Genomic DNA, 27,046 nt, shown 5'->3' on the forward strand with positions numbered 1-27,046 from the left:
GAATATAAACTGCAATGTGTACAACCTTAGCCCAAAGATAATATGGTACACCTTTGTCATGCAACATGGATTTTGCCATCTCTACCACAGTCCTAGTGTCCTTTCCATCACTCCATTATGTTATGGGGTGTAGGCAAGTCTCAACTGCCTTTGAATACCCTCAGTGTCACATAATTGAGTGAATTCTGAAGATAGGAACTTTCAAACCCTATCACTTCTCAAATATTTCACCTTAAAGCCATATTGTAACTTTGTCATGGCTTTGAACTTCTTGAAGCAATTGAAAGCTTCTGATTTATACCTCAGAAAATATACCCACGTTATTCTAGTGTAATCATCCACTAGCAGCATGAAATATTTGTTCCCTGCAATAGATTCATTCTTCATTGGTCCATGGAGATCTACATGAACTAATTCAAATGGAAAAGTAGCTCTCCAAGCTTGTTCTTTTGGAAAACTTTCCATGTGATACCTACCATATTGACAACCTTCACACACTTCATTATACTCTTCCAAGTATGGTAGTCCATGCACCATATTTTTGTCCCTTAGCTAAGTGAGCCCTCTAGAATGCAGGTGCCCTAATCTTTTATGCCAGATTTTAGAGCAGTGAGTAACATTGGCTTTCAACACAAGTTAATCTTTAGGCAATAGAGATAATGGATAACATCTATTTCTTTTCATTTTTACATTTATCACAAGACTGTCAAATGATGGACTATAAAAAACACAACACATACTACCTCCAAATAAAAGATAGTATCCATGCTCATCCATTTGTCCCACACTTAGCAAATTCTCCTTTAAACCAGGTAAGTACATAACCTCCTTGATATATTTTCTACCTCTATTGGTTTCAATCACCAGTGTCCCCATTCCTGCAAGACTTACTAATTCTCTAGTTGGCATTTGTACATTTCCTGCTATATTAGCTCTCACATCAACAAGGAGATTTGCATTCCCTGTCAAGTAATTACTACACCCGCTATCAATGTACCATTCACCATTGACTTTTGTATCAATGACTGCACTATTTGCAAAAAACAGATTTCCTGCAACCACCACTTTATGCGAACAATTTAGTTCTAGGCTCCTATTTCTTTCCTCTAGAAGTACAATTCTTTTGACTCTTGAAAGTACTAGATTGAGTGCTTCCCCCAACCTGATTATTTGGACTCACAGAGAGAGATGCAAAAGCTTTCTCGGTGGTATTAGATGAATGCAAATCAAAACGTTGTTCCTGACTTTTGAGAATTGCAACAACCTCCTGTAATTCAACAGTCTTTATACACTTTGTATTCTCAATCACAAGACAAATGAGATCATAAGATTTGCTAAGACTAATTAAAACCTTTTGCACAAGTCTTTCATTCAATAACACCTAGCCAAATGTCTTCATTTGATTAATTAGTTCATTAAAACGAGTAAGATACCCATATAATGATTCATCGTCACGTATTCTAATATACCCAAATTCATGGAGATTTTGGAGTTTAACAGATCGTACCTGATCACCACCATGATATTCTCCATATAGCAGATCCCAGACCATTTTCTTTGAATTTGCATTGGCAATTCGAGGAAATATTTGATCAGAAACTGCACTCTGTATAATACCCAGAGCTTTTGCATCTTGCATAACTGCTGTTTGTTCATCGTCTTCATTTTCTGAGCTTCCTTCGACCTTCTTCTTTTTCTTTGAATTTGATGTCGTGACCCTTTTTTCAACTAATCTCCACAGCCTGTGAGATTTAAATATTGTTACCGTCTTCATTCTCCCGAATTCATAATTTTCACTAGAGAAAATCGGTGTTAGCACCTCAGAGCTTTTAGATCCAGCCATTTCACACTTCGATTTTGCTGGATTAAGATAAATTCCAACCTCTTCTAACCTTTAATATACTTTGTTTCAAAATTTGAGCAAGCCTAGATACTTGCGAGCTTGATTCTCAGACCAAAACACTCTCCAATTTCACAAATTACGCCCAGATTTTGCGACGCAACTTGACTCTAAGGCCATGTTAGTGTTCTTGGAAATTCTGAGATGCAAAACTTCTAATTCTAATAGAAAATGATGGTCTAAGAAGAAGAAGAAAAGAGTGGAATTGATATTCTCTTCTCTACAAATTAGCAGAGTAACGTTTCCATTTCATTCACACTGAAAACGTGGGACTGCATCAATATATGCTCAGTATCCCAGTTAGTTACACAGCTGGAATATTCTCAATTACAACAAAATGATCTCAACCACTCATTCGATCATAATCTAGGATTCTCACACATGGCATCCATAGCCTTACATCATTTTGCGTTACGCTTGTCAATATTCTAGCCTAAGTAAATACACAATTTAGAACAAGGCTTATTTCTAAAACAGCTCATAACTTACAATTCAACACTATTTACAAATTCCCTTTTTGCACACATAAATAATAAACAATAACATATTATACAATACAAACACACAATTTATTGGATTATAAGCCCATTTATTTATACATATATTGTTCATGCAAATATTCATGAACTCATTATTCTTTTGCTGAATTCAATTCCAGTGACCACAAAAGGTGCAACTCCAGCTGCACAATATTAACAAAAATTTAAAGCACTAAAACTAAAGCACTAACATATAAAATATAAGGATGAATACATACATACATACATACGTACGTACGTACGTACGTACGTATTGTTCACAAAATGTTCCTAACTCATACCTGGCTATGGATTTGTCTTTGTTAACTTGTTTTGAAATTTTTATATCGATACACATTTTCAAACCTTCCTTCTGGATAATATTAATTATATTTCCATAAGTAAGGGCATGATATGGTATGATACCTTCTTCGTTAACTAAGACATTTCTAATTTAGTGTGCAAAATGATTTGGTAATCCATTTATAAATTTTTCTTTCAAACAATTTCACCAATCAAAGTCTTCATACCATAGGAAAACAATTAGATAAAATTGAAATCAAAATTGACAAACTTTCACAACCAAAATCCATAATCAGGGAAAAACCCTTGGTTAACTTCCCGGATACTTCTTCAAAGGCAATAGCCTTGAAAACAATTTCTACAAGTCAAAGAATTGACCAAATGTTATCAGAATTAAAACAAGAAAAGACAATCCATGTCTTACAACATCCCAATAATTCTCCAACAGAAACATCCTCAATTTCCTCTGAGTTAGAAGATGATTCAGATTCCATTTGAAAAGTTGAACAAGCTTTTCAAAATCTTGAACTTAAACGAATCACCAATAGTCGAGTCAACCCAACTTCTCTTACCAAAAATTGGTATCTTAGGCCAACACCTCCGGATATTCGGTTTGAGGAAAGAAACATTCAAAACCAATTCTCAATCTCCTCTGATAAACTTTATGAATGGAATATAGATGGTTTGTCAGAACAAGAACTTCTTAATAAACTCTAACATATCTCTATGGTTGCTAATAGTCATATTACCAATCATAATCTCACCCAATCACAAGTTGTCGACCTTTTGGTCACTGGATTTACAGGAATGCTCCATTCCTGGTGGGAGAAACATCTCACAGAGCAGTCTAGAAATGAAATAAAAAATGTTGTTAAAAAAGACTAAGAAGGAATACCTATTTTTGATGAACACATTGGACAAGGTGTCCCAGACGCAGTTAACACGTTGCTTTTTACAATCATAGAACATTTCATAGGAACACCTAGTAATGTCACCTCTAGGATCCATGATTAACTCAGCAATCTGAGATGTAATTAATTTTGACAGTTCCGTCAAAATATTGTTCAATGTTGTCTAGATTGACTAGACTGTTTTGGATAACTACTGTCTTGCTTTTATTAATCAAACACCAATATGAAGGTAGACTGATATCTAACCACCTAATGGTTGTGGGAACTTTGATGTTTGCATTTTCTTGATTGGCTTGAATTAAAAGTGTATGGTCTCTAGGACTCTTGGTTACAGCTTGGAAATTCATGTTTGTGCCAGTGACTTTATAATATACTCTGTATATTAAGGCCGAGGGCTGTGTTCCTTTAAGGACTTGGTATCCTGAAGTTTTGATGTTTAGAGTGAGTGCTTTCAGCATATGAGGATCTAAAAGACTTATGGTGAGATTTGGGAAACAATCAAAATGGACTAGCATCTCGGAGACATAACAGAATAGAAGTATTAAGGCCTCTACGTGTTAAAGGTTTTACGGCTATCTGAACTAAGCCAATGTGGATGTAGTTATGACCATCTTTTCTATGTGTTTTGATTTGTTCTGGAGAAAATAATTGACAAGTTTCATTTTCTTTACTAAGAGCATAGGTTTTTTCAACTGTTTTAACATGATGTTCACTTATAAATAAGGCTACTGACCATTTCTTTTTGTAAATATTTTTACTTGAAATCTTGGGGATATTCCAATCTCCAAAGTCTACGCTATCTCCAAAGGCTACTAATGCAATTACCACTCACTTGGCTCTAATACCAAATGGGGGGTGGAAGGTTACCGTCTATTGACGATGGTAGAAATTATGAGGACAACAATCAAGACTACAATCATTATGATCATTAGGCTCTGATACTAAATGGGGAGCAGAAGGTTACCGTTTATTGACGATGGTAGAAATTATGAGGACAACAATCAAGACTACAATCATTATGATCATTAGGCTTGCAGATATCATACCAAAGGCTATAAACAAAAAGGAAAAATTGAACAAACGATTGATCGGTATTTACCTTGAATTTAAGATACTCAATGAATTGACTGGGAATAAGAGATTTATGCCAATTAAAATCAGTTGTGATAAAAATATTCTTCATAATGAAAATAATGAATTAAAATTAATTATGCAGATATATTTGAAAATAATTTTTATTTCAAATTGGAAATCAACTTACAATTTTCGTCTACTGACGATTGATAAAAGAAACAATGGTGCTCATAGGCATCCTTGATTGACAATGAAAATACAGGTGTTTTATTATTTTGCTGAATATGGGATGGAACTGAATAGTGGCTTCTATTCTTAAGAGAATTCGCAGAAGTCTCAGTTATGATGGACAAAGTCCCCTTTCTCTGAAATTGAATTCTTCTTTTGTAGGGAGACGAGTCTCGGTTGTTGAAGCAGGATTCCCGGCTTGCATGTGCTAAAAGTTGTAAAGGCTGGCGAATGAGCTGTAAAGGTTGGCAAATGATGATGTTTTTTTTACTGTGGATTCACGCTGCTGCTACTGAAATGATGGATGAATAGTAAACGTGATTTTACTATTCATGAATAGTTCTTTGTCAAAATGATTGCTGCTTCTGCTGATGCTGCTTTCGGTGATAAAATCACATGGCTGCTACTATGCGATTTACATAGGTAAAATTTAAATGATTACAAATGATTACATTTTGAAATTCAAATTTCAAATGGGTTTTGAGAATCTTGTTAATCTGCCTACTTGACTGGCTGAGACGAAGTGTATGATGAGTCGAAACTTGTTTCTTCTTCTTCATTGTGCAGCAAAGCTGCTTCTACCATGAGCTTGTCTGCTAATTCTTTAAGCTATGAGGATTTCTCTTTTTTCTTCAAACTTGTTGTCTTGGATTATCTGGATGATTTAGTCTTTCCTTTGAGAAATGATGAAGGACTAATATCTGATAAGGATTGTGTTTGTTCTAGAATTTCTAGCAATGCCTTTGTTGTTGGTGGAGGTACCATTGGGACAGGAACAATGGGAAATTCTGATGAAACCAAGTTGATGATTTTTTGATAGTCGAATTTATCCCACCATTTAACCCATCTGGAACGATAAACTTCATCTGTTTCAATTTCGTAATTCCATTTCATGATCCAAGGGACCTTGTATTTTTCCATGAACAATAGTAGAAGTAAAATTCTGTTGTCGAAACGGCTGCGATCAAATCTTTTCTAGAAACCATTTGATAAAACTTGCATGATATCTGGCAGTAAACTGGCTGTTGGGCCGTGAGTATACCACCATTTTGGAAACCATGCTGGAAAATTTAGCCTGAAACTTTTATCAAAAGTTATGAACCATGAATGACTAGAGTCTGTTGTTTGATAAAAGAAATGTTGGTCCAGGCTTGAATGTAATCAAAATAATTGTAGTGGTTATTGGGAATAAGAACATGTTGGGTATGAAGTGGTTTGGTTTGATAGAGGGGGATTCCCTATTCTTGTTCGAAAAGTGAAGGGAATGGTAAAGTATTTTGTTGTCATGGGTGTTGCTGAAAATGGGTTTGATAGCAAAGCTTTCTATCTCACTGAGAATGGCTTGGTAGTATTTAAGGGTTTTGAAAGATTTAGTTGGTAGGTGATGGAAATTTGGAGGTAAAAGTGTTTTGGCTATTTTTTCTGGGAGTTGTTTATTTTTTTTTATTTTTTATTTTTATCAATATGGTGAGGGATGCTGAAAAGGTATTCTATTGGATTTTTCTTGGCGTAGGGGGATGTTTTAGCAAAGCTAGGTGTTCTGGGTGTTGATGGGGATGACATTGATGAGTATGGATCATATAGACTAGCTAAGGCCTTTTGGTAATTTGGTCTGATGTTTCCTAAAGTGGATCCTAGAGGAGTGAAACGGTTGGTAATGGCTAAGACCGATAAGGAATCGGGAATAGATTCCTGTTTTACTAGTGGTGGAGGTGGAAAAGTGGCTGGAAGCCTTCTCTAGAGTAGACTTAGGATAATGTCTACCTGGGTACTTATTGGAGTAAGGAAGTTTAATAATATGCTGTTTTCGATGCCAAAAGGCATTGGGAATATCTGAACAGATGTCATTAACAAGTTTCATTTGAAAATTATTAATGGCTTCTAACAAAGATTTATTTGTTAGTTGTTCTTCAATTCTTTTGTGATTAATTTCTTCCTTCAAGAAATTAATTTGTTGTGTTTTATGAGTGATTAAATTGATGGATCGCGATATGCTATCTTTCTGAAGATGTTTTAATTTTTTGAGGTATGTTTCATTGTCGAACTCAAATGTGACTTTCTATCTTAAGACTTGGGTGGTAATCCTATTGTGATGAACCTTGAAAGGATATATGAGTGCCATAAAAGGGAGACCTAAAATGACTGGATCAAAAATGTTTCTGATTAAAACAAATGAAGTTTTAAAATAAATATTATTTTAGCAGACACACGCCTTTGGAATCTCAAAATTTAATTGCATTGGTGATTGGTTAGCAACACTAAGTATTTCGTTTGACTTATGAAAGTACTTAGTAGGAATTAACCCTTCTTGAATACAATCCAAGTCTGTGCCCGAATCTATCAAAGCAATAGTTTCAAAATGAAAGTCATCAATTATTATTTTGATTTTAGAATTCCATTTCTAGATTCTTATTTTGTCTAAAAGACCTAAGATTAAATCTTTTTCTCCAAATTAGGAGTCTGAATTGTGACCAGAAGAAGAACTGCCATGTTCTTCATCATTGTTATTGACAAATGTTTGGGTCTGGACTCTACTGAGATGTGTACGAATTTCTAGGTTTAGGACTTTAGAAACCTAATTTCATCTTTGATTTTATTAACTTCACATTGGAGGTCTTTGATTGTAATTTCTTTCTTAGTCTTATTGAACCTTTCCAAGGTTGTGCTAAGAGAGATTTTTGGAGTTGGCTGAGGTTGGCTAGTGCCAGATTCATCTGAAGAAACTAATTTCTTAAGTTTCTTAAGATAGAAGGCTTTAGGTTCTAGGTCATCGACTTTACTTATTAGTTCAATAAGAAGATCTTCTTGTTCTTTTTGTATTGAGGACTGAAATTTTATTACAGCAAACATCGGTACATCCTAGCTTGATGTCGGGGGATGAAATATTGGTTGAGGAGCTATTATCAGAAGAGGATAATTCCAAATCATCTTCTGATTGACTATGGTCTGTGTCTTTAAGATCTAAGACTTAGATTAACTGAAGTTTCTCTTCCTTAGAGATCTTCAATTGGTTAATTGTTTTCTTAACACAGCAATCATTGGCGTAATGGCCATATTTGCCACACTTGTAGCAATTTCCTTTTTGTTATGGATTCTTATTGTGGATTTTTCCAGAGGGTTTCCTCTTCCACTTGTTGGATTTGGGTTTTTCATAAAACTTAATAGTTTCAAAATGTTTATTTTTGGATTTGTATTTATTGGACTTGGGATGTATGTATGTGTGTATGTACGTACGTATGTATACCTATATCTCCGACAACAATTTGGCAGGTGATGACGACAGGGGTCGGATCAGCTATAGCCGAAACATCGTCAATCGCTACAATCCTTCAAGCTTTTATGTTCCATGGTTTTTTGGTAAAGTTTGCACACTTGGGATGGTGCTGCTTTCAAATAATAGATTGTTGTTGAAAATGCATGGTTTTTGCATGAGTATGGAGGAAGAAGCTGAGGCTTTCATTGCCACAACTAGGAAAGATGCCACTGGCAATAACCTCTGGTAGTGATTAGAGAGAGAGAGAAGAGATAGGTTGATTGTCACCATCGTTACAAAATATGCCACGTTGGTCAACACATACCCACTCATCAGGGAATAAATGTGGATAACACTCAATTAGGAAATTTTACATGCAAAGTGGGAATACAACTTAGGTATTTAGTGTGTTATCTAACCTACATATTAATAGAACCCTAATTGTCGATCAAAACACAATGAAATTACCATTTTAACTCCTTAATCATAACTGCCACCACTTAGAACTATGGTCTGGTGGTATTTCTCCTTACTTGTAAGTGAAAGGTCTTAAGTTCGGATTTTGTAAATAGAAAATTTGATGCTAAATTAGGTTGCTCATTATGTAACTCAGACGAACTCCCTCTCATCTGAGTGTAAAATATATTGTTGTACTAAAAAAAAAGTCGCTAATTAGAACTAAACAGAAATAACAACTGTGAGCAATTTACCCCTCATCTTGCCACATTCCTTTCTCTTTTTCTCTCATTCTCATTCTCTCTTCTTTTTCCATTCTCGGCTTCACAGATTTGGTTCGAGCTTAGGTAAGGATTGGTCTCAGAAGACGGGGGCGTTTGATCCAACATAAGACATAGAGATCTTAATGTTTCATGGGTTTTGGTGGGGGTAGATTTTTGTGGGAATGAGACAGAGATCGGAAGAAAGATGTGGTGGTGGCTGATGGTGGTGATGAGTTGAGGGCGTGGTGCGGTTCCTGTCAGTTACGATGCTTGTTAGGTTTTGAGTTTAGTTTCGCTTGAGAGTTTTAGTCTTCGATAACGGCAGACAGGGAATTCATGGATCTATAATTTGAACTTTGGTTTTGTAAGTTCGGGTTTAGTTTTTTAAGATGAAGAAAATAAGAGAGAGAGAATCACAGATGGGGGAAGGAGAGAAAGAGAGAGCTTTTTCAAGCTGTGGAGAAAAGACAAGCAGTCGCCGACAAGTTGGTGTGGCTGACGGATTGGGTGGCTCCTAGTTGGGTATGAGGAGGTACGAATGGCTATTTGGCTCTTTTTTGTTTTGGGTGTGCTATCCACACACGCTTTTTGTTTTTCCTTTTAAATTATAATTTTTCAATCCGTTTCAAACCTAATGATGTTAAAGCTCCTGTTATGTAGAAGACATATGTCAAAATAACATGTTTGAGTTTAGAGTTGAGGGTATGGTTCGGTTCTCGTCAATTACAATGGAGTTCGGTTTTTTTTTTAAATCATGGCACGCCACATGCGATATATAAAGTTCTTTTTTATTTTTAACACTTGAGCATGCATGAAGACATTTTAATAAAATCATGCCAAACATTCTTTACATCACTTTTTTTATTGTAAAGATAGGTTGCATTAAATACGAGTTGAAAGGTTTACGTCTTTAGCTAGAATATTGAAAAGAAACTATGGGCCAATACAATTCTAGCTGAATGATCCACTATGTTTTTGAACAAACATAGCTACATAATGCACCACTCGGTTACCTTCCCTACAAGTAAACTTGAACAAAACAATCCCCACTTCATTTGCAATAGCCTAAATATCATGTATGATACTTTCCAATGACGCCTCCACACTTATCTTCCTTTTGGCCATTTGAATCACCAATTTTGAGTCGGATTCAACAACCAAAGTACTATATCATTCCTCTCTACAAAACTACAGTGCCTTTCTAATGGTAGCCGCCTCTGCCATCACAGTAAAGGACGTCTACAACTTCCCTGTCCCTCTTGCAACCACCAGCAAACCAACAAAATCACGGAGCACCCACCCCACAGCCCCACGCATTCGTTTACTACACCAAGCAGCATTACAATTGAGTTTAAGTGTACTAAACTATGGTTTGTGCTATCCATCCCGCACCCCCACCATTTTTACCATTGTACTCCTATTCACCGTGCTTCTTCCTTCATCAGCCACCTTCTCACTTTCTCAAAACTCTACCACTTGTTTCCTCCACAATTCTGAAGCCTTCACAGGATGATAATTATTGAAAATCATGGCATTTTTGCACTTCTAAATACACCATAATCCAAACACAATACTCTACAGAATATCATCCTTGTCCTCAACATCCTGAACCTTTAAGCAAATCTTCTTCCAACTTTCAAGAAATCCACACCTGTTACTTCCTGCAAATTTAGTTGAACCAGAATCCCAAACAAAAAGCCCGACTAAATTCACATTAAAAAAAACAAGTGATTCTCCGTCTTTATTTTAGTTGCACAGATGGCACACACATCAGGCACTCACATATGTCTTATTTGTAAGTTACGGTGCACAATCAAAGCATTGTTACAACACCTCCATAATAAAATCTTCATTTTATTTGGAATCCTCAACTACCGAAACCTCATCCACGTGTCGTTGTTTTTATCCCGCTCACTCGTCGAACCCTTCACCTTCCTTCCGAACTCCCCTGCTTCCGTCGTCTCCATCACTACTTTATACCCCGACTTCACCGTATAATCCCCATATTTAGTAAAATGCCAAACGATCTAGTCATGACATCCTCATTTACGAATAGGGATACCCAAAATCTGGTTCATATCCTCCAATGCGAAATGTGCGCCTAGCAACTCCTTATTCCACACTGATCTATCTTCGTTCATTAGTTTCATCACCATTTTAGCCTAAAGGTTATGGTTTGGAGTAACCTTAAATGCTGGTGGCTTCGGTACCAAGGATAATCCCAAATCTAGATGCTCATCGCATCCCCCATTCTCCATCTCAACCCCCGCTCTAACAACATTTTCACTTCCATAATACATTTCCATCCCTATGAAGAATTCCTTCCCAACCACGCCTCCCAAAATGATTGCCCAGGAAAGTGTTTATCACGCAGAATTGTAGCTAAGACGAAATTTTCTTAAGGGGGTAGATTGTAACAACTTGTCTTAAATTTTAAGTTTTAATTAGTTAAATTTACAAAAATACCCCTAACAATGAAAGTGCTGGCTCTCGTTTTATAAATGTAGAAATTTTTCTTTTAATTTATTCACATAGCACTCGTCGATACGAACGCGTAGGCGCAAATAGATTTGAATTTGGAGCTAAAACGAAGTTTTTATAAATTTTTGAACATCAAGGGCATTTATGTAAATTCACATTAGAAGATAGTTCTCCATTTTGGATCTTCCCTTGGCTGACACATGTCAGATTCCCCCTTTTTTTGGGGTGTTCCTTCCTTGTCCCAAGATCTCTTTCGCTCTCTTTATTTTCTTATTTTTCTTCTTCTGTCCTCTTCATCATCACTTTCCCGCCCTCTCATCTCTCACTTCTCCCGTGCTCTCTCTTGTCTCACCTTAGAACTCTCCCTCTCCTCTTCGTCCACAGCAGCGCACCACCACCCAGGCACCACGTCGAGAACCCCCAAGCATGGCGAGTTCACCACACATTCCTTTCCTTTTCTTTGCATAGTAGAACCTTTACTGTGCAACCCATTTCTCTGGCGAATTCTTGCCGTTTTTGACGAAGGTAAGTCTCAAAATTAGTCCATATTGTTGTAGATCGTGTCAAGGTTCACGATTAGTAAGTTTTTGGGTGGTTTTGGTGATGTAGGAACATGAAAAATACAAGGGAAGTCATTGTTCAACTCTGGAAATTTTCAAATCCATGGTCGTTTGGCCACCTTCCAGCCATTTTTCTGACTAACTCCGATCTCGGTTGGGCCTCCTAAGGTTTAATCAGAAATCCGACGAAAAACCCAGTTTTTTAGCGAACTTGCAACCTTCCAGGCCATTTTTCGGCCAAACCATGGCGAGTTAACCGTCAAGAAGGGTACCAATCTGTTCGCCACGTTCTGAGCTGCGTTGTCAGTGGCAACCCTGTTCTCTCTAGCTTGAACGGCTCTTCAGTGATAGAGTATCTGCGAGTGAACCCTTCTCAAATTGCATGTTTTTATAAAGATATTAGGCTTGCATGCATTTCATATTCCATTATATTTAAATTTACTTATTTGATTTACGTCTGCTCTTTCTTCATAACTTGCATGCATGATAAAATGGTTTCGTCACCCTCGAGTATCGACTAGCATGTGCCCATCCTGATGTTTGAAGGGTAACGGGGTCGAGGCATGTCATACCAAATTTAAAAAAAAGGGTGAATTGCTAATTTAGTCCATGAATTGTTACCTGAGTGAAAATTGTCCCTAAACTATTTTTTTTTCTTCTGAAAAATCAGTCATTGAATTATAAAAATCAACCAATTACACTCCTAATATTATATTCAAAGCTACTATATTCAATTTAGGTCATGTTACTTGCACGTGATACACATTATAGGGTAGATTGGTAATTTTCATAAAGAAATAGTATATGAAGTTAACTTTGGACGGTAAATTAGACGTTAAATTCGTAATCTATATGAAATTTTAAGGGCTTATGGGCAAGAAAATGACGATATTACACTCTAAAGTGTGTCAGGTGACTTAAGTTGAAGAAAAATTAGACAACATAGTTTTAAATATAATAACAGGGATGAAATTAGCAATTTTTAATGAATTTAGGGACTTATTTTACCGAAATTAATTTAAGGACTTAATTTTCACTAAGGTAATAATTCAGAGACTAAATTAACACTTGAACCTAAAAAAAAGTAGATATGATAAACACACTATTTTTATTTTTCTACACATCTATGTTTAATCGTGTTACTAATTGTTATCCGTTTGATGGTCAAAAATAAAAGTAATGTGTAAGAGCCGAAAAATAGTTTGATTAGGGGCTGATTAGGGAAGAAAAAAGGAAAAAAGAAATTTATTTTTGTCTCTGAAGTCTGTGAGACTCTGAACCCCAAAAAGATATATTTTGACAGGGATCAAGATCCTCTCTTGAGCTAAGGGTGAGAATCCTTCTGAGCAAGCCCATCGGGCTATTCAAATTTTATCCAACGGTTACAAAAAGGGAGTCATTCTAAAAGTTATAATAATTGTAATCGTTGAATAAAATTTGAATGGCCCGATAAGGTTACTTAGGAGGATTCTCACCCTTAACTCAGGAGAGAATCCTGATCCTTTTGACAGCATGAGAAAGCAATAACCACATTCACCAAAAAAAAAAAAAAAAAGATAATAACCACAACAAGTGGCACGGAATGCGCTTCCTTGATAAACAAAAAATATGAGAGGTTTTAGATTCGATGCTTCAATTCAAGCTGATGAGTCTGCTTAACTGTGGTCACGAACAGAATGAAATTTTTATAACCTCTCCGGCCCAAAAAGAGTGCATAATTGTGACATGGCACCAGTTATCTCTTTAAAAAAATAAAAAATAAAAAAATAAAAAATAAAAAAAAGGGAGGAAGAAGATAACGATAATATAGATAATTCTGTAGAGGGTTTTAGGGTATATTCTTTGTCTCTCTTCCTCTATCTAGTAAAATGGTACCTTTCTCTCTCTGCCCCTCCTCGCATTCCTCCTCCTCCTCTTCTTGTCTGAAACTCTTCTCTCAGTCCCAGTTCATCATTACTACTCTCTCCAATCTCTCTGGTCGCAAAAGGAGGTCCGATTCCAGCTGCCGCTTCGTGGTGCTCTCCACCCACTCCAACCCCAAAATTCTCAAGTCCAACCGCCGGTCCCGCTATGGCCAGCCTCTCTCCCCCTACGACCAAGACGACGACGACCAGGTCTCTCGTGTTACTGACATGTCCGACGACGATTGGTTGCTCAATGTGAGTAAATTATTAAGCACCCCCATTTGTTTGTTTTTCATTAATTCTAAGCATAATAAGAATGCTGCTGCTTCAGTTATGCTGACTTTTGGGTACTGCCCATCTGTTTGTATAGGTTAATTTGTAGTTTCAAGTTTTTTTTTCTTTTGGAGTTGTTGGTTTTTCCCTTCATTTGGTTGCTTATTGGATTGAGGTTGATACTGGTTTTGTGTGTTTTTTCTTTTTCCCAAGCTTTATGGGTTCTTGAAAATGTATGCAACAAGCTAAATGTATAATGAAAGACGATAAGCTTGAAAGTATTTCGCATTTCGTCACCCAACATTCGGAAAATTGATTCTTGGGTTGTGATCAATTGTTTATAATTATATGTGATGTGATAAGCTGTTGAATGAAATGTTAGTTTGGTATGAATGTATATATGACACGAGTAGCTTTTTTTTTTTTTTGGAACATCATCTGAATTTTCTGTGTGGATTGCTTCCCCAGGATGACTTTTCGAAAATTTCAGATTTTGATGTTAGTAGAAAGAGGCCCAAATCCCACAAGGGGTTTTCCAATGGTCATTTGGATGGCAGAAACAGCAAGCGCACTCTAGAGAAGAGTAATAAGGAAGACTACTATTATAGTCCAAGCAAAAAAGAAGCAGTCACTTCCGTGGATGTTCCTCGCAAGGGAAAGGTAGCTTGTGGATTGACATGAAGAGCTTTCAAATTCTATGATCAATTATAGTAGAACATTTGTACACCATTTCATACGAAAGTGCTGATTTGTTTTATTTGATTGCAGCTAACAACGAGGAAGGCTATGGAGGATAGATTCCCTCGACTGTCTGAAGAAGTCCAATTGGATGAGAAGTTGTTACCCCTTATTGATTATCTAAGCACATTTGGGCTTAAGGAATCACACTTTATTCAAATGTATGAGAGGCATATGCCTTCTCTTCAAATAAATGTGTGCTCAGCAAAGGAAAGGTTGGAATATTTGTTGAGTGTTGGTGTCAAACAGAGAGATGTAAGAAGAATGATTTTGAGGCAGCCACAGATCCTTGAATATACAGTTGAGAACAATTTGAAGTCCCATGTTGCTTTCCTGATGAGTCTGGGTATTCCAAATTCCAGGGTCGGGCAGATTATTGCTTCTACACCATCCCTCTTCTCCTATAGTGTTGAGAACTCGTTAAAACCAACTGTGAGATACTTAGTTGAAGAGGTTGGGATTAAGGAAAAGGATTTGGGTAAAGTTGTGCAGTTAAGCCCTCAAATTCTGGTTCAGCGGATAGATATATCATGGAATACTCGTCTGCTATTTCTTTCTAAGGAAATAGGAGCAACCAGAGATAGTATAGTGAAGATGGTTAAAAAACATCCGCAGTTCCTCCACTATAGCATTGATGATGGGCTATTGCCCAGGATCAATTTCCTTAGGAGTATTGGGATGTGTAATTCTGACATCTTGAAAGTTTTAACTAGTCTAACACAGGTATGCTTACTTTCCTTTATGCCCATTAGATTATTGTTGCATTCTTTCTATTTGGATGGGATTTATTTATACTTGTGTGACAAGAAACAGTTTTTTTTTCATGTTTATGTGTTTTGGAGTACTATGATTCCTGACTTCCTTTACTGATAACCTGTCAAGTTCCGAAGAAGAAGAAAAATAGCTTTCTTGCTTCTTCCCACTTCACAAGTTAATTTTCTGAATCTTTACCAATGTTCCTTGTCGATTTCTGACATATATCCTTGCAGGTACTATCCCTATCGCTGGAGGATAACTTAAAACCGAAGTACAAGTACTTGATAAATGAACTTCATAACGAAGTGCATTCCTTGACCAAATATCCTATGTACCTAAGCTTGTCATTAGACCAGAGAATTCGCCCTCGACATAGGTTCTTGGTTTCTCTGCAGAAAGCTCCTAAGGGGCCATTTCCTCTAAGTTCATTGGTCCCAACTGATGAATGCTTCTGTCAACAATGGGCTGGAACTAGCTTAGATAAATATTTGGCTTTCCGGCAGAGCTTACTGCTCAAAGAGTGTGCAAAAAATATGAAAGAAAGGGATAACATCCTCCATTAAAGTATGTGTGGGTTACTGACACGTGTTTGATGAGCCAAGCATCCTCCCTTAGCAACTTCATATGCCTGTAAATTTCAAGGTATGACATTGTTAACAAAGTTTCCATGAAGTTGGGAGCCCCCGCTTATAACGAATCTGGAATAAGAAAGTTTCCAGGTTTTTGACAGTTTTTGGTTTGGGTGGCTAGTTTGCTTCTCATATAGAGTATATGGGTTGTCGTTGTGCACTCCAGTGCCATTATTTGTTTATACCGGAGCTGCTCCAGTTTTGTGTACCAAGGTTACGCTCCAGGTTGAAGCATCTGGATGAGTATTTACTGCTTGGGACGGAAAAGACAAAAGACTCTCATCGTGGAGTTCAATACTTTTAAGGTGATTAATATTTATATATACTATTTATTCTTTGAGGAACTTAAGATAATTTATTTCTAATTGAACAAGAAACGTTAGTTGTTTGAGGAATAATTGGTCTGCCATTTGAATGTTAACATCTTTGATTATCCGTACTGTATTCCTTCACATTAGTAAACAATTGATTTAATACAACATGATGTATCTGTTACATTGTTCTATTTACTGTCCTTTCTCAAGATATTTTCTCATTACATTATTTTATAGATTTTATAGTTTCTAATGATTGACCAACTCATTACAGGTTATAGTGTATTTGTATCATCTCGACGCTCAAGTGGACAAACGAGAAGCTTTACTAAGTGCAATTGATTTAAAACACAAGGGCGCATTCTTGTATTAGCACTTTTTGTACCTACTCTATGCTTCATCCGTCATCGGTAGGATGACTTTTTGTTACTTCTTCATCCTCAATGAAACCCCGGAAACCAGCACTGCTAGCTTGTAAACCTTTCTTTCTTTCTCTTCTGCCAAACTTTTTGTTTTTATTTATCTGTAATACGCACTTCCGAACTTTCGATTTATATTGGTAGTATATATGTGGTTTTGTAACCTGACTGCTATAACATTTGTTGAATGTTGATGTGTTTTAAGTTAGAATGTAAAGCTGCCTTTCCAGTCCAAGTTTCATATATAAAAACCCGAGATGTATGAATGCCTTTCTGCAGGAAATGTAACTTTGGAGCGGCAGTGTATTGTTTGCTGCTAACTGTTGGTTTATCTGTGCTCTCTCCTTTATAAGGCCCATTACTTATGTACTTTGTTTGGGCTTTAGATATTCAGTCCAAAGGGCCTTTGTAAGGCCCAGATACCACCCTTAACATTGTCACCACCCCCAACCATTGTTGCGACAATACCATTCTCATCACAAGGCCCGTAACCTTAAACCCCAAACCCTAAACCCCAATTCTACTTGGCTCAATCCATTCTCCACGTATGTAGTCATCGTGCTCTGGCGAGGAATTTTTCAAAGTGCCCGATCTTCAAGTCGATTCTCCATGTGTCGTAAAATAAGTGGAGGGATATGAAAAAATATATCATTTTCTTCACTTGTATTATGACATGTGGATTACCATTTGAATACTTATTATTTAGAAAAATCTCACCTCACTAGTCCCTTCATCCACGGCCTAACCTTTGGCAGTTGTTTATATCACTCAACCTCTACTTCTTCGTGACTGTAAATTTATATTACAAAAACATTACTACCAATACCGAATTTACTATGTTTTTTTTTTCCTTTACTATTTTAGACATTGGCACATTACACGTTTTTAATATTTGTTTTTTTTTTTAATTTTTTTTAATTTTTTATTTTTTATTTTTATAGAAAAAAACTCCATTACCAAATTAAACTACCATTCCACATTCTTAGATTTTAAAATGCAAATTCCTATTTGTCAAGTCTTTTTCAACTCAAAAATCGTTTTCTAAAACTTAACCAGGCAGGCCCCTACTTCTTTTTATATCTTTGTATGGTACAACGGGATTGCTTGGTGTCTATGATATATAAACACCAAATATATATTTCAAGGTATACTGAAAAATAAATGAAATTGTTTTGTCCAACTTAATGGTAGAAGATGGATTGCTCATCAAAAAGACTTATCTATTCCTAATAAAAAATCATTCACATTTACTTTCAATATACTTCGATCAAACCAATTCTAATCACCAAACAAGCCCTATAAGTTTAGAAATACAGTATTATTAATAACAGCCTCATTAGGAGGATGATTTCCCAATATTGGAGTTCACAACTTCAAGTCTGTGATTATATTATTAATTTAATTAATTAAGCAATCGAATTATAATTAAATAGTATGCTATGCGAATCTAAAAATGATACAACCGGCCACTTAATACTACGGTCTAATAATATTCCTCTTCACTTGTAAGTGAGAGATTTAGGTTCGATTCTCGCCAAAGGCGAATTTAAACCACATTATTACTAGCCCATTGTAAAGTTAAGCCCACCCCTTCCCCTTAATATAAATAATATCGTTTGTTCAAAAAAATAAAAATAAAAATAATACAACTGAGAACACAACTTGGTTGTCACCTTAACTATAATAAATGTAGGGTTTGTTTGTAAGTGCTTTTAAAATGACTGAAAGCGTTTTTGGTGAAATTAATTTTGGATTCCAAGAAGAAGCACCAAATATGTGCTTCTTGCAAGAATCACTTAAAGTGCTTTGTCAAGATCCAATTGAAGTTTCAAAACATTTTTACCAAAAGCCCTTTTAGTTATTTTAAAAGCACTTCCAAACAAACCTGTAGTAAATTTTTTACTAACTACTCATTTGATTAGCCTAAATTGCCTTCCCATCGATTTGTTGAACCTAATAGCACTTCCAAAAGAGCCTGTAGTAGATTTTTTACTAACTGCTCGTTTGATTAGCCTAAATTGACGTCCCATCGGTTTGTTGAACCTAAATTGTCACATCCCCGCTTGGGTCCCCACCACATTCCGGACTCGATTCCACCGTAGCTCGATATTGTCCGTTTTAGGCCCTGACCACGCCCTCACGGTTTTGTTTCTAGAAACTCACATGAGAACTTCCTAGTGGGTTACCCATCCTGGGATTGCTCTCGTGCGAACTCGCTTAACTTCGGAGTTCCAATGAACTCTGAAACCAATGAGCTCCCAAATGCCTCATTCTAGGTAGAGATGGGAATATACATATAAGGCTTCCAGGATCCTCACCCTTAGGCGATGTGGGATGTTACAATCCACCCCTCTTAGGGGCCCGATGTCCTCGTCGGCACACATACGGCCAGCGATTGGTTCTAATACCAATTTGTCACATCCTGGGCTCGACTCCACCGTAGCACAATATTGTCCGCTTTGGGCCCCGACCATGCCTTTACAGTTTTGTTTCTAGGAACTCACATGAGAACTTCCCAGTGGGTCACCCATCCTGGGATTGCTCTCGCGCGAACTCACTTAACTCCGAAGCCAGTGAGCTCCCAAAAGGCCTCGTGCTAGGTGGAGATGAGAATATATATATATAAGGCTTCTAGGATCCTCACCCCTGGACGATGTGGGATGTTACATAAATACTGAATAACATACAGTAGTTTGCTTTCTTACATCACAAGCTTTTGGCTGGCTGTAACCCTAGAATTACATGACCTCAACTCATGATCTCACAGTTGGCTTCCATATAATCTTTACCCTTTTTTGAAACCGTTTACTTAAATTTTTTTTACAAAAAAAAAAAAAAAAGATATAGTATTTTATTGGTCAACACATACAAATATAGAGATGTCAATTGAGCATATTGTTCTTGTGACCAGGAAATTGATCTAGAGTTAAGTTTTACGGACACACAAATTGAATGAGACCACATAAAGTCATCGCAAAGGAGCAGTTGAAAATAAACAAACAAAATGTAACTATGAAGACTACTTTATTAACGGAAAACAAGTAAACAAGATTGCCGAAACGATTGAGTTGTTCTCATACTAAACTACAAGCCATATTTATAGAGAGCAAAAGAAATCCTAATTTGGATGGGATAATGCCCAATCCCAAACAATAAAAATGAACCTAAATGTTATTACTTTTCAATAGAAACAAGATTAATCGTTTAAAGACTAGAACGCATAACTCAATACTCACAAAAAATACATCCAGCCATCACAAAAGCGAGAATACAATTTAAGGATTTTAATAATACAACCATATTGCATTGGCATTTGGTTGTGAAGTCCTCCTCCAACGTAATTGTATTAACGAAACTTGCGGGCATTTGATCCAGTCTGTGGGCAGAAGCTTGCACGTTATCGATTCCAGGGTCGGTTTGCTTATTCAGATCATAGAAGACCCTCAATATAATTTTGTGAATGTCAATTTCGGAAAACTAAATTTAGCAGTGAAAGGAAGAGACAGTGAATGAGACAAAGGACACTGCAGGTTTGTCCTTTCGATATCTTTGCTTTCAGCATTTTTATTACTAGTTATAGATATTTTGAGATTTTTATTTAAATAATACACGAATTTTTTTAGTTATCACTCTTATTTAATTATGTTTGTTGTCTTCGATGTGTTAACAGAAATGCAGATTCAATTTAATAACTAGAAATAAAAAAATAAAGAAAATAAAAAAACTGTTAAGAATGCAGTATTCTTGCTCGATATTCATTTGTGGATGTTGGTTTTTGTAAAACTTGGAAAAAAAGACGTTCTTACTTGTCACCGCGTGTATAAATGATCAAGTAAATCAATGATGAGGGAAAAAAATGTGCCACGTCTAGGTGAGTTCTACTCCACTAAGCATTACTTTGGGAAAAATCAAATGAAACTTTTCTTAAGAACAATCAATAACGTGCACGATGTAGACATGTTAAATGTAAGCCAGAGGATATGGATTAGCCACATTCAAATGACTGAAAAAATAACATTCACAAGAACTTAATTTTGAAAGTTAATTGTAAATCTAACAGAAAAGCACCAAGAGGAAAACATCACACAACCCATTGATGATCTTGCTGTAGAAAACCAAGATCCACAGTTTCTAAATATCTCTCATATATTGATTAATCAGATAATCTTACAATGATGCAGCAGTGTATATATAGACAGTACACTGCTCTTACAATTACAATTATATCCCTGTCTAATCTATTTATTTACATAAGAATCATAACAAACATTTAACTGATTTTACTTGACTCTTTACACCCCCTCAAGCTGAACTTGGAGGCATCGAAAGGTCCAAGGGCAAGCTTGGATTGCAGATACAGAAACCTAGATTTAGACAGAGATTTGGTATGAATATCAGCTAACTGATCTTGAGAACACACATACTGGACTTTGAGTAGATTAGCAAGGACCAACTCTCGAATATAATGGTAATCAAGTTCAATATGCTTGGTGCGAGCATGAAAGACTGGATTGGATGCAAGGGATATGGCAGACAGATTATCACACCAGAGAGAAGGGACTTGAGGAAGCTGGAGACCAAGATCTTTGAACACTTTGCAAATCCAGGTGATTTCAGCGGCTGTGTGCGCTAATGATCTGTATTCGGCTTCAGTGGAGGAACGAGCAACCGTGGGTTGCTTCTTAGCACTCCAGCTAATAAGATTGGATCCCAGGAATATGCAATAGCCACTAGTAGATCGACGATCAAATGGACAGCCAGCCCAATCAGCATCAGAATAGGCAGTAAGATGAACATTACCTTTCGTGAACCACAAACCATGACTGACTGTGGCTTTGAGGAATCTGAGAATACGTTTGGCTGCTTGAAGATGGGGTTCGCGGGGAGCATGCATAAATTGACAGACTTGATTGACAGCAAAGGATAAATCAGGTCGTGTCCAAGTTAAGTATTGCAAAGCACCCACAATAGATCGGTATTCTGCTGGATCAGGTAACAAGGGACCAGTGTGATCGAGTTTGAGAGAGCCAAGAGGAGTGAGGCATGGTTTAGCACCATCCATGCGGGTCTTGTGAAGTAAGTCAAAAATATACTTGCTTTGATGTAAGAAAAGACCAGCAGCAGATCGCTGAACCTCAAGACCCAAAAAATAGTGCAAAGGGCCTAAATCCTTCACGGGAAAAACAGTACTTAGTGTCTGAATGAACCGTTGACAAACTGCAGGATTTGGACCTGTGACAAGTATGTCATCGACATACACCAAGACAAAAACAGGAACAGATTCTTGGAGCACAAATAAAGAAGCATCAGATTGAGATTGATGAAAACCCAAGGACTGAAGTACGGCAAATAATTTGTCAAACCAGGCCCGAGGGGCTTGTTTCAATCCATACAAGGATTTACGAAGCTTGCAGACATGAGTCGGATAATTGGGATCACTGAAACCAGGAGGTTGCTACATGTAGACATCTTCTTGAAGGTCACCGTGCAGAAAAGCATTACTGATATCCAATTGATTGAGAAACCAGTCATATTGAACTGCAAGAGATATAAGAATCCGAATGGTGACAGGTTTTGCAACAGGACTAAATGTTTCCTTGTAATCCAAACCAGCTTGCTGATGAAATCCTTTGGCCACAAGCCGAGCTTTGTAACGGTCTATAGTACCATTTGGATGTTTCTTAACTCGAAACACCCACTTACATCCAACAATATTTTGTTGGGAGGTAAAAGGAACGAGAGACCAAGTGCCGGTGGACTGCAGAGCATTTAGTTCATCCTGCATAGCAGCCCTCCAGTGAGCATGTTTTGAGGCCTGAAGATAAGTGGTGGGAAGAATATCAACCGTATCAGGTAAAGGGTGTTTGGTGGCGGAGTAGGCTTTCGGTTTAGAGATACCAGCTTTGGATCTAGTGAGCATAGGATGAGTATTAGGGGCAGAAGAAGGATTCACTGAAACATCAACAGGTACTGGAAGATCCCCAGGAGGTACTGGAACATCAACAGGTACTGAAGGATCCGCTGGAGATACAGGAACATTAACAGATACTAGAGGATGCACGGGAGGTACAGAGTGAGCAGCAGGTATTGTGAATTGCAGATTGACAGATGAATTCATTGGAGAAGTATCAGCAAGAACATGAGGGGCACCAGGAAAGTCAGATGATAAACTCTGAAAGGGAAAGGTAGTCTCGTCAAAGAGTACATGCCGAGAGATATATACCCGTTGTGTAACTGGATCAAGACAACGATACCCCTTGTGTTGAAGACTGTACCCAAGGAAAACACAGGATTTACTCTTGCTGGCCAACTTAGATGTAGTATAAGGTTTGAGCCAGGGATAACAACAGCAACCAAAAATCTTGAGTCGAGAATAATCTGGAGGAGTGCCAAAGAGGAGTTCCCAAGGGGACTGCAGTACACCACCAAGGGGAAGGCGATTAATTAGATATGTAGCAGTGGAAAAAGCTTCAACCCAAAACATATGAGGCACTTGAGATTGCACGAAGAGTGTACGAGCAGTTTCAACTAAATGACGATGTTTCCGTTCAACACATCCATTCTGCTCAGGAGTATGAGGACAGCTAAACTGTTGCAAAATGCCATGAAGTTTAAGAAAATTCTGAAATTGATGACTGGTAAACTCACCCCCTGAATCAGAGCGAACAACTTTTATTTTATTACCAAGAGTGTTCTCTACATAGGACTTGTACTCCACAAAAGTTGAAAATACAGACGACTTGGACTTTAAGGGAAAAAAACCAACTATACTTGCTGTGATCATCAACAATAAGCAAGTAATATCTATAGCCACTCACTGATACAACAGGAGATGGTCCCCAGACATCACAGTGCAACAAATCGAGACTTTTAGTAGATACAGATTGATGAGTACCAAAAGGAAGCTTGTGATTCTTTGCTAAAGCACAGTCTTTGCAGGAGAAGGCCAGAGAAGAGTTGCCGTGAACAACAACTTTATTGGTAGACAAGACTTTTCGAAAAATAGCAGAAGATGGATGACCAAGGCGGCTGTGCCATATGCGAACATTAGCAGAGGTACTTACAAGTGCAGTAGGAGTATGAGTGACAGGAGAGAGATCAGATGAACCATGAAGCGGAAAGAAGCCATCTTTAACTTGGCCCCGCAAAAGCGTCCTCCCCGTAAAACGATCCTTGACAGAGGATCCATGAATGTCAAGTGTTAATGAACAATCATTATCTTTAATAAATTGATAAGCAGAGAGAAGACTATGTTTCATTTGAGGCACATGAAGAACATTTTGCAATTTAAACGAGTGAGCAGGAGTATGCAAAATAGAGGTGCCAATATGATCTATAGACAGACCTTTACCATCTCCGATGTACACCTTGTCTTCACCATGGTAGGGAGTAGGAGATTGAATATGTGATATATCATTCGTAATGTGAGAGGTAGCACCCGAATCAATGAGCCAAGGATTGGAGGACTTTGCAGTATAGTGAGCACACATGGCATCAAGTTTAGCTGGAGGAAACTTGCCTGAGATTTCGGGATTCATTCTGTCGAAGCAATCAAGAGCTTCATGACTAGTAGAGCCACAAATTTGACAAGAAGTTTTGGGTCCTGAAGAGGAAACATGACGATTGAATCCAGAATTATAAGATCCTCGAGTGAAACCAGAGTTGAAATTCCCACGATTGGAACCACGATTATAGCTGCGATTAGAACCACGGTTAAAGCCTCGGGTAGAACCACGATTGTAGCCTCTGTTAGAATTATACCGAAAAGAATTCTGAAGTGGTGAAGCTCCAGGATTGTGAGCAGCAAGAGCTTGTGGTGGTGTAGGAAGGAGAGGCGGTTGACTTTGCACAGAGAAGGCATGAAAGGGCTCAGAAGAGGAAAGTTTCTTGCGACGCTCCATGGACAACTCCTTAGCGAGCAACAGGCCATGTAATTCATCCAACGAAGTAGAAGAAAGGCGAAGTAAGATGGAATCAGTGAAAGATTCAAAATCATCAGTAAGACCTGCAAGAGTCGCAGCAATGAGATCACGATCAGTAACAGATGCACCAGCGGCAGTGAGAGAATCAGAGATCTCCTTGATTTGTTGAAGATAGTCAGCCATGGATTGAGAGCCTTTCTGAACATTTTGAAGCTTCGAACGCAATTGATGAATATGTACATCTGAGATACCACCAAAACGCTGCTCAAGCTTGAGCCAGAGAGCACGAGCAGAGGAGACACCGACTGTGAACGGAATAATTTCCTCAGAGAGCGTCGAATTGAACCAGATAAGTAAATTCTGATCTTTCTCATACCATTGCTCAAAACCTGGATTGATGGAGCGATCTGGAAGAAAGGGAGATGGACAAGGCTCAGTGCCATCAACAATCCCTAGAAGCTTGTAGCGACGGAGAATCGGAGCAAACAAAGCTCGCCACGGCAGATAATTGGATCGCCGGAGCTTGATCGGAACCATACTGCCAATGTTCTGAATCGTGAGAGAATTATACATCTGAGAGGTATTGAGATTTGGGGAAGAGGAATTAGGGTTTGAGGGAGGCACCGACTCAATTGGAGAAGAAGAATCGGAGGGAGACGCCATCAAGATTCAAGAAAAGGAAGCAAGAATCTGAATCGGAGGAGAACAACACTTCAAACAAGCACGACGAAGAAGACGATCGGAGAAGACGATCAGAGAAGAGCGGAAGAAGGCAGGATCGAAGAAGCCGTGAGGCGGTGTGGCGATGATACCATGTAGAAAACCAAGATCCACAGTTTCTAAATATCTCTCATATATTGATTAATCAGATAATCTTACAATGATGCAGCAGTGTATATATAGACAGTACACTGCTCTTACAATTACAATTATATCCCTGTCTAATCTATTTATTTACATAAGAATCATAACAAACATTTAACTGATTTTACTTGACTCTTTACTTGCAAGCATTGACAATAAAGCACTACTATAAGTTACATTTAAGATTCCTCCTTATATTTCCTTGACCAGTGGACAAAAACCACCAAAAACAGAAAAATCACCACCCTAGCTATGAAAAATCACCACCCTAGCTATGAACAACTCCCACTCAAAGATGAGTTTAAGAAATAAGTTTAATTAGATTCAAATGATTTTGACGTATAATTTTGCATGGGTAATGTTAAGGAGACCAAATTTTTGAACCAAATTGTGGAAATCAAATGACTTGATTGTTGATGATTGGATTATTAATTAAATGTCAATTAATGTGCATATTTTCTATTGATGACACATCATTTGGTTTAAAAATTTGTATTCATTTTGCGAAGGAGTAATGTTAAGTAGATCAATTTTTTAAACCAAATTTGTAAACCATGTGATATGTCACTAATAAAAAATAAGTACACTAATCAATACTTAAATAATAATCCACAACCCCACTTATACAGTTTATAAAATTCAATTTAAATAATTAATCTCTTTAACATTTTCCCGAAGAGGCCTATGATTTGATCCTTCCATTGGCTGTGTAACTCTGTTGAAACCATAAAACACATCAACAGAGATTTTTTTTATCATGTATCATAAAACACACAGTAATCACAAATAACAAGAAAATTATGATCACATATATATTAAAAGAATTATTACTTTGCGTTGTGACAAATTCAAAAAACAATATTCCACAAATTTTGAATTTTGAGATAAAACTCTAATTAGACAAAAATACATAAACCAATACACCATGTTTCTCGACATTAGAAGAACATTTATCTTGAAAAAAAGTGTTGATGATCCCAAGGTGTGGAAGTCTCAAAGACCGCCCTCTCTCCAAACCAAGCAATGTCATGTGGTAAGATACTGCAGTTTCATCTTCCCAATTAACACATTCAAGTAAAAGTACAATTTGTTAAAGGACAACGCAATCTTCGCCTAAAATACAGAAAAATGAAAAATATATGCAAACCTTGAATTCATGGAAATTAATTGAAATTAAAAGCACACTTCCACTCTTTGTTTTGTTCTATGCAGCAATTATAAATGAGGAGCTTCAAGTTCAACGAGAGCATAAAAAATAATAAAAATAAAACATTTCAGCA

General features: G+C 37.1%; 1 protein-coding gene across 1 annotated transcript; it reads left to right on the top strand.

Moving 5' to 3' along the window:
* Window positions 1-13,744: 13,744 nt before the first annotated feature.
* LOC137716205 (transcription termination factor MTERF9, chloroplastic-like) lies at window positions 13,745-17,215 on the top strand. The gene is made up of 5 exons (XM_068455619.2): window positions 13,745-14,106; window positions 14,593-14,784; window positions 14,893-15,585; window positions 15,852-16,552; window positions 16,836-17,215. The coding sequence occupies exons 1-4, from the start codon at window positions 13,816-13,818 to the stop codon at window positions 16,179-16,181; spliced, it is 1,506 nt and encodes a 501-aa protein (XP_068311720.2). The 5' UTR covers window positions 13,745-13,815; the 3' UTR covers window positions 16,182-16,552; window positions 16,836-17,215.
* Window positions 17,216-27,046: the final 9,831 nt, after the last annotated feature.

This window comes from Pyrus communis, chromosome 3 (assembly GCF_041283825.1).
Source record: "Pyrus communis isolate YQ-2024b chromosome 3, ASM4128382v1, whole genome shotgun sequence".
NCBI lineage: Eukaryota > Viridiplantae > Streptophyta > Magnoliopsida > Rosales > Rosaceae > Pyrus > Pyrus communis.

What these genes read in the sequence shown, in the direction of transcription:
- LOC137716205 (XM_068455619.2), top strand. Translation starts at nt 13,816, where the DNA reads ATGGTACCTTTCTCTCTCTGCCCCTCCTCGCATTCCTCCTCCTCCTCT. An exon ending in ATGTTCCTCGCAAGGGAAAG is followed by an intron (nt 14,785 to 14,892) that starts GTAGCTTGTGGA and finishes ATTTGATTGCAG; the next exon opens with CTAACAACGAGGAAGGCTAT. An exon ending in TTTTAACTAGTCTAACACAG is followed by an intron (nt 15,586 to 15,851) that starts GTATGCTTACTT and finishes ATATCCTTGCAG; the next exon opens with GTACTATCCCTATCGCTGGA.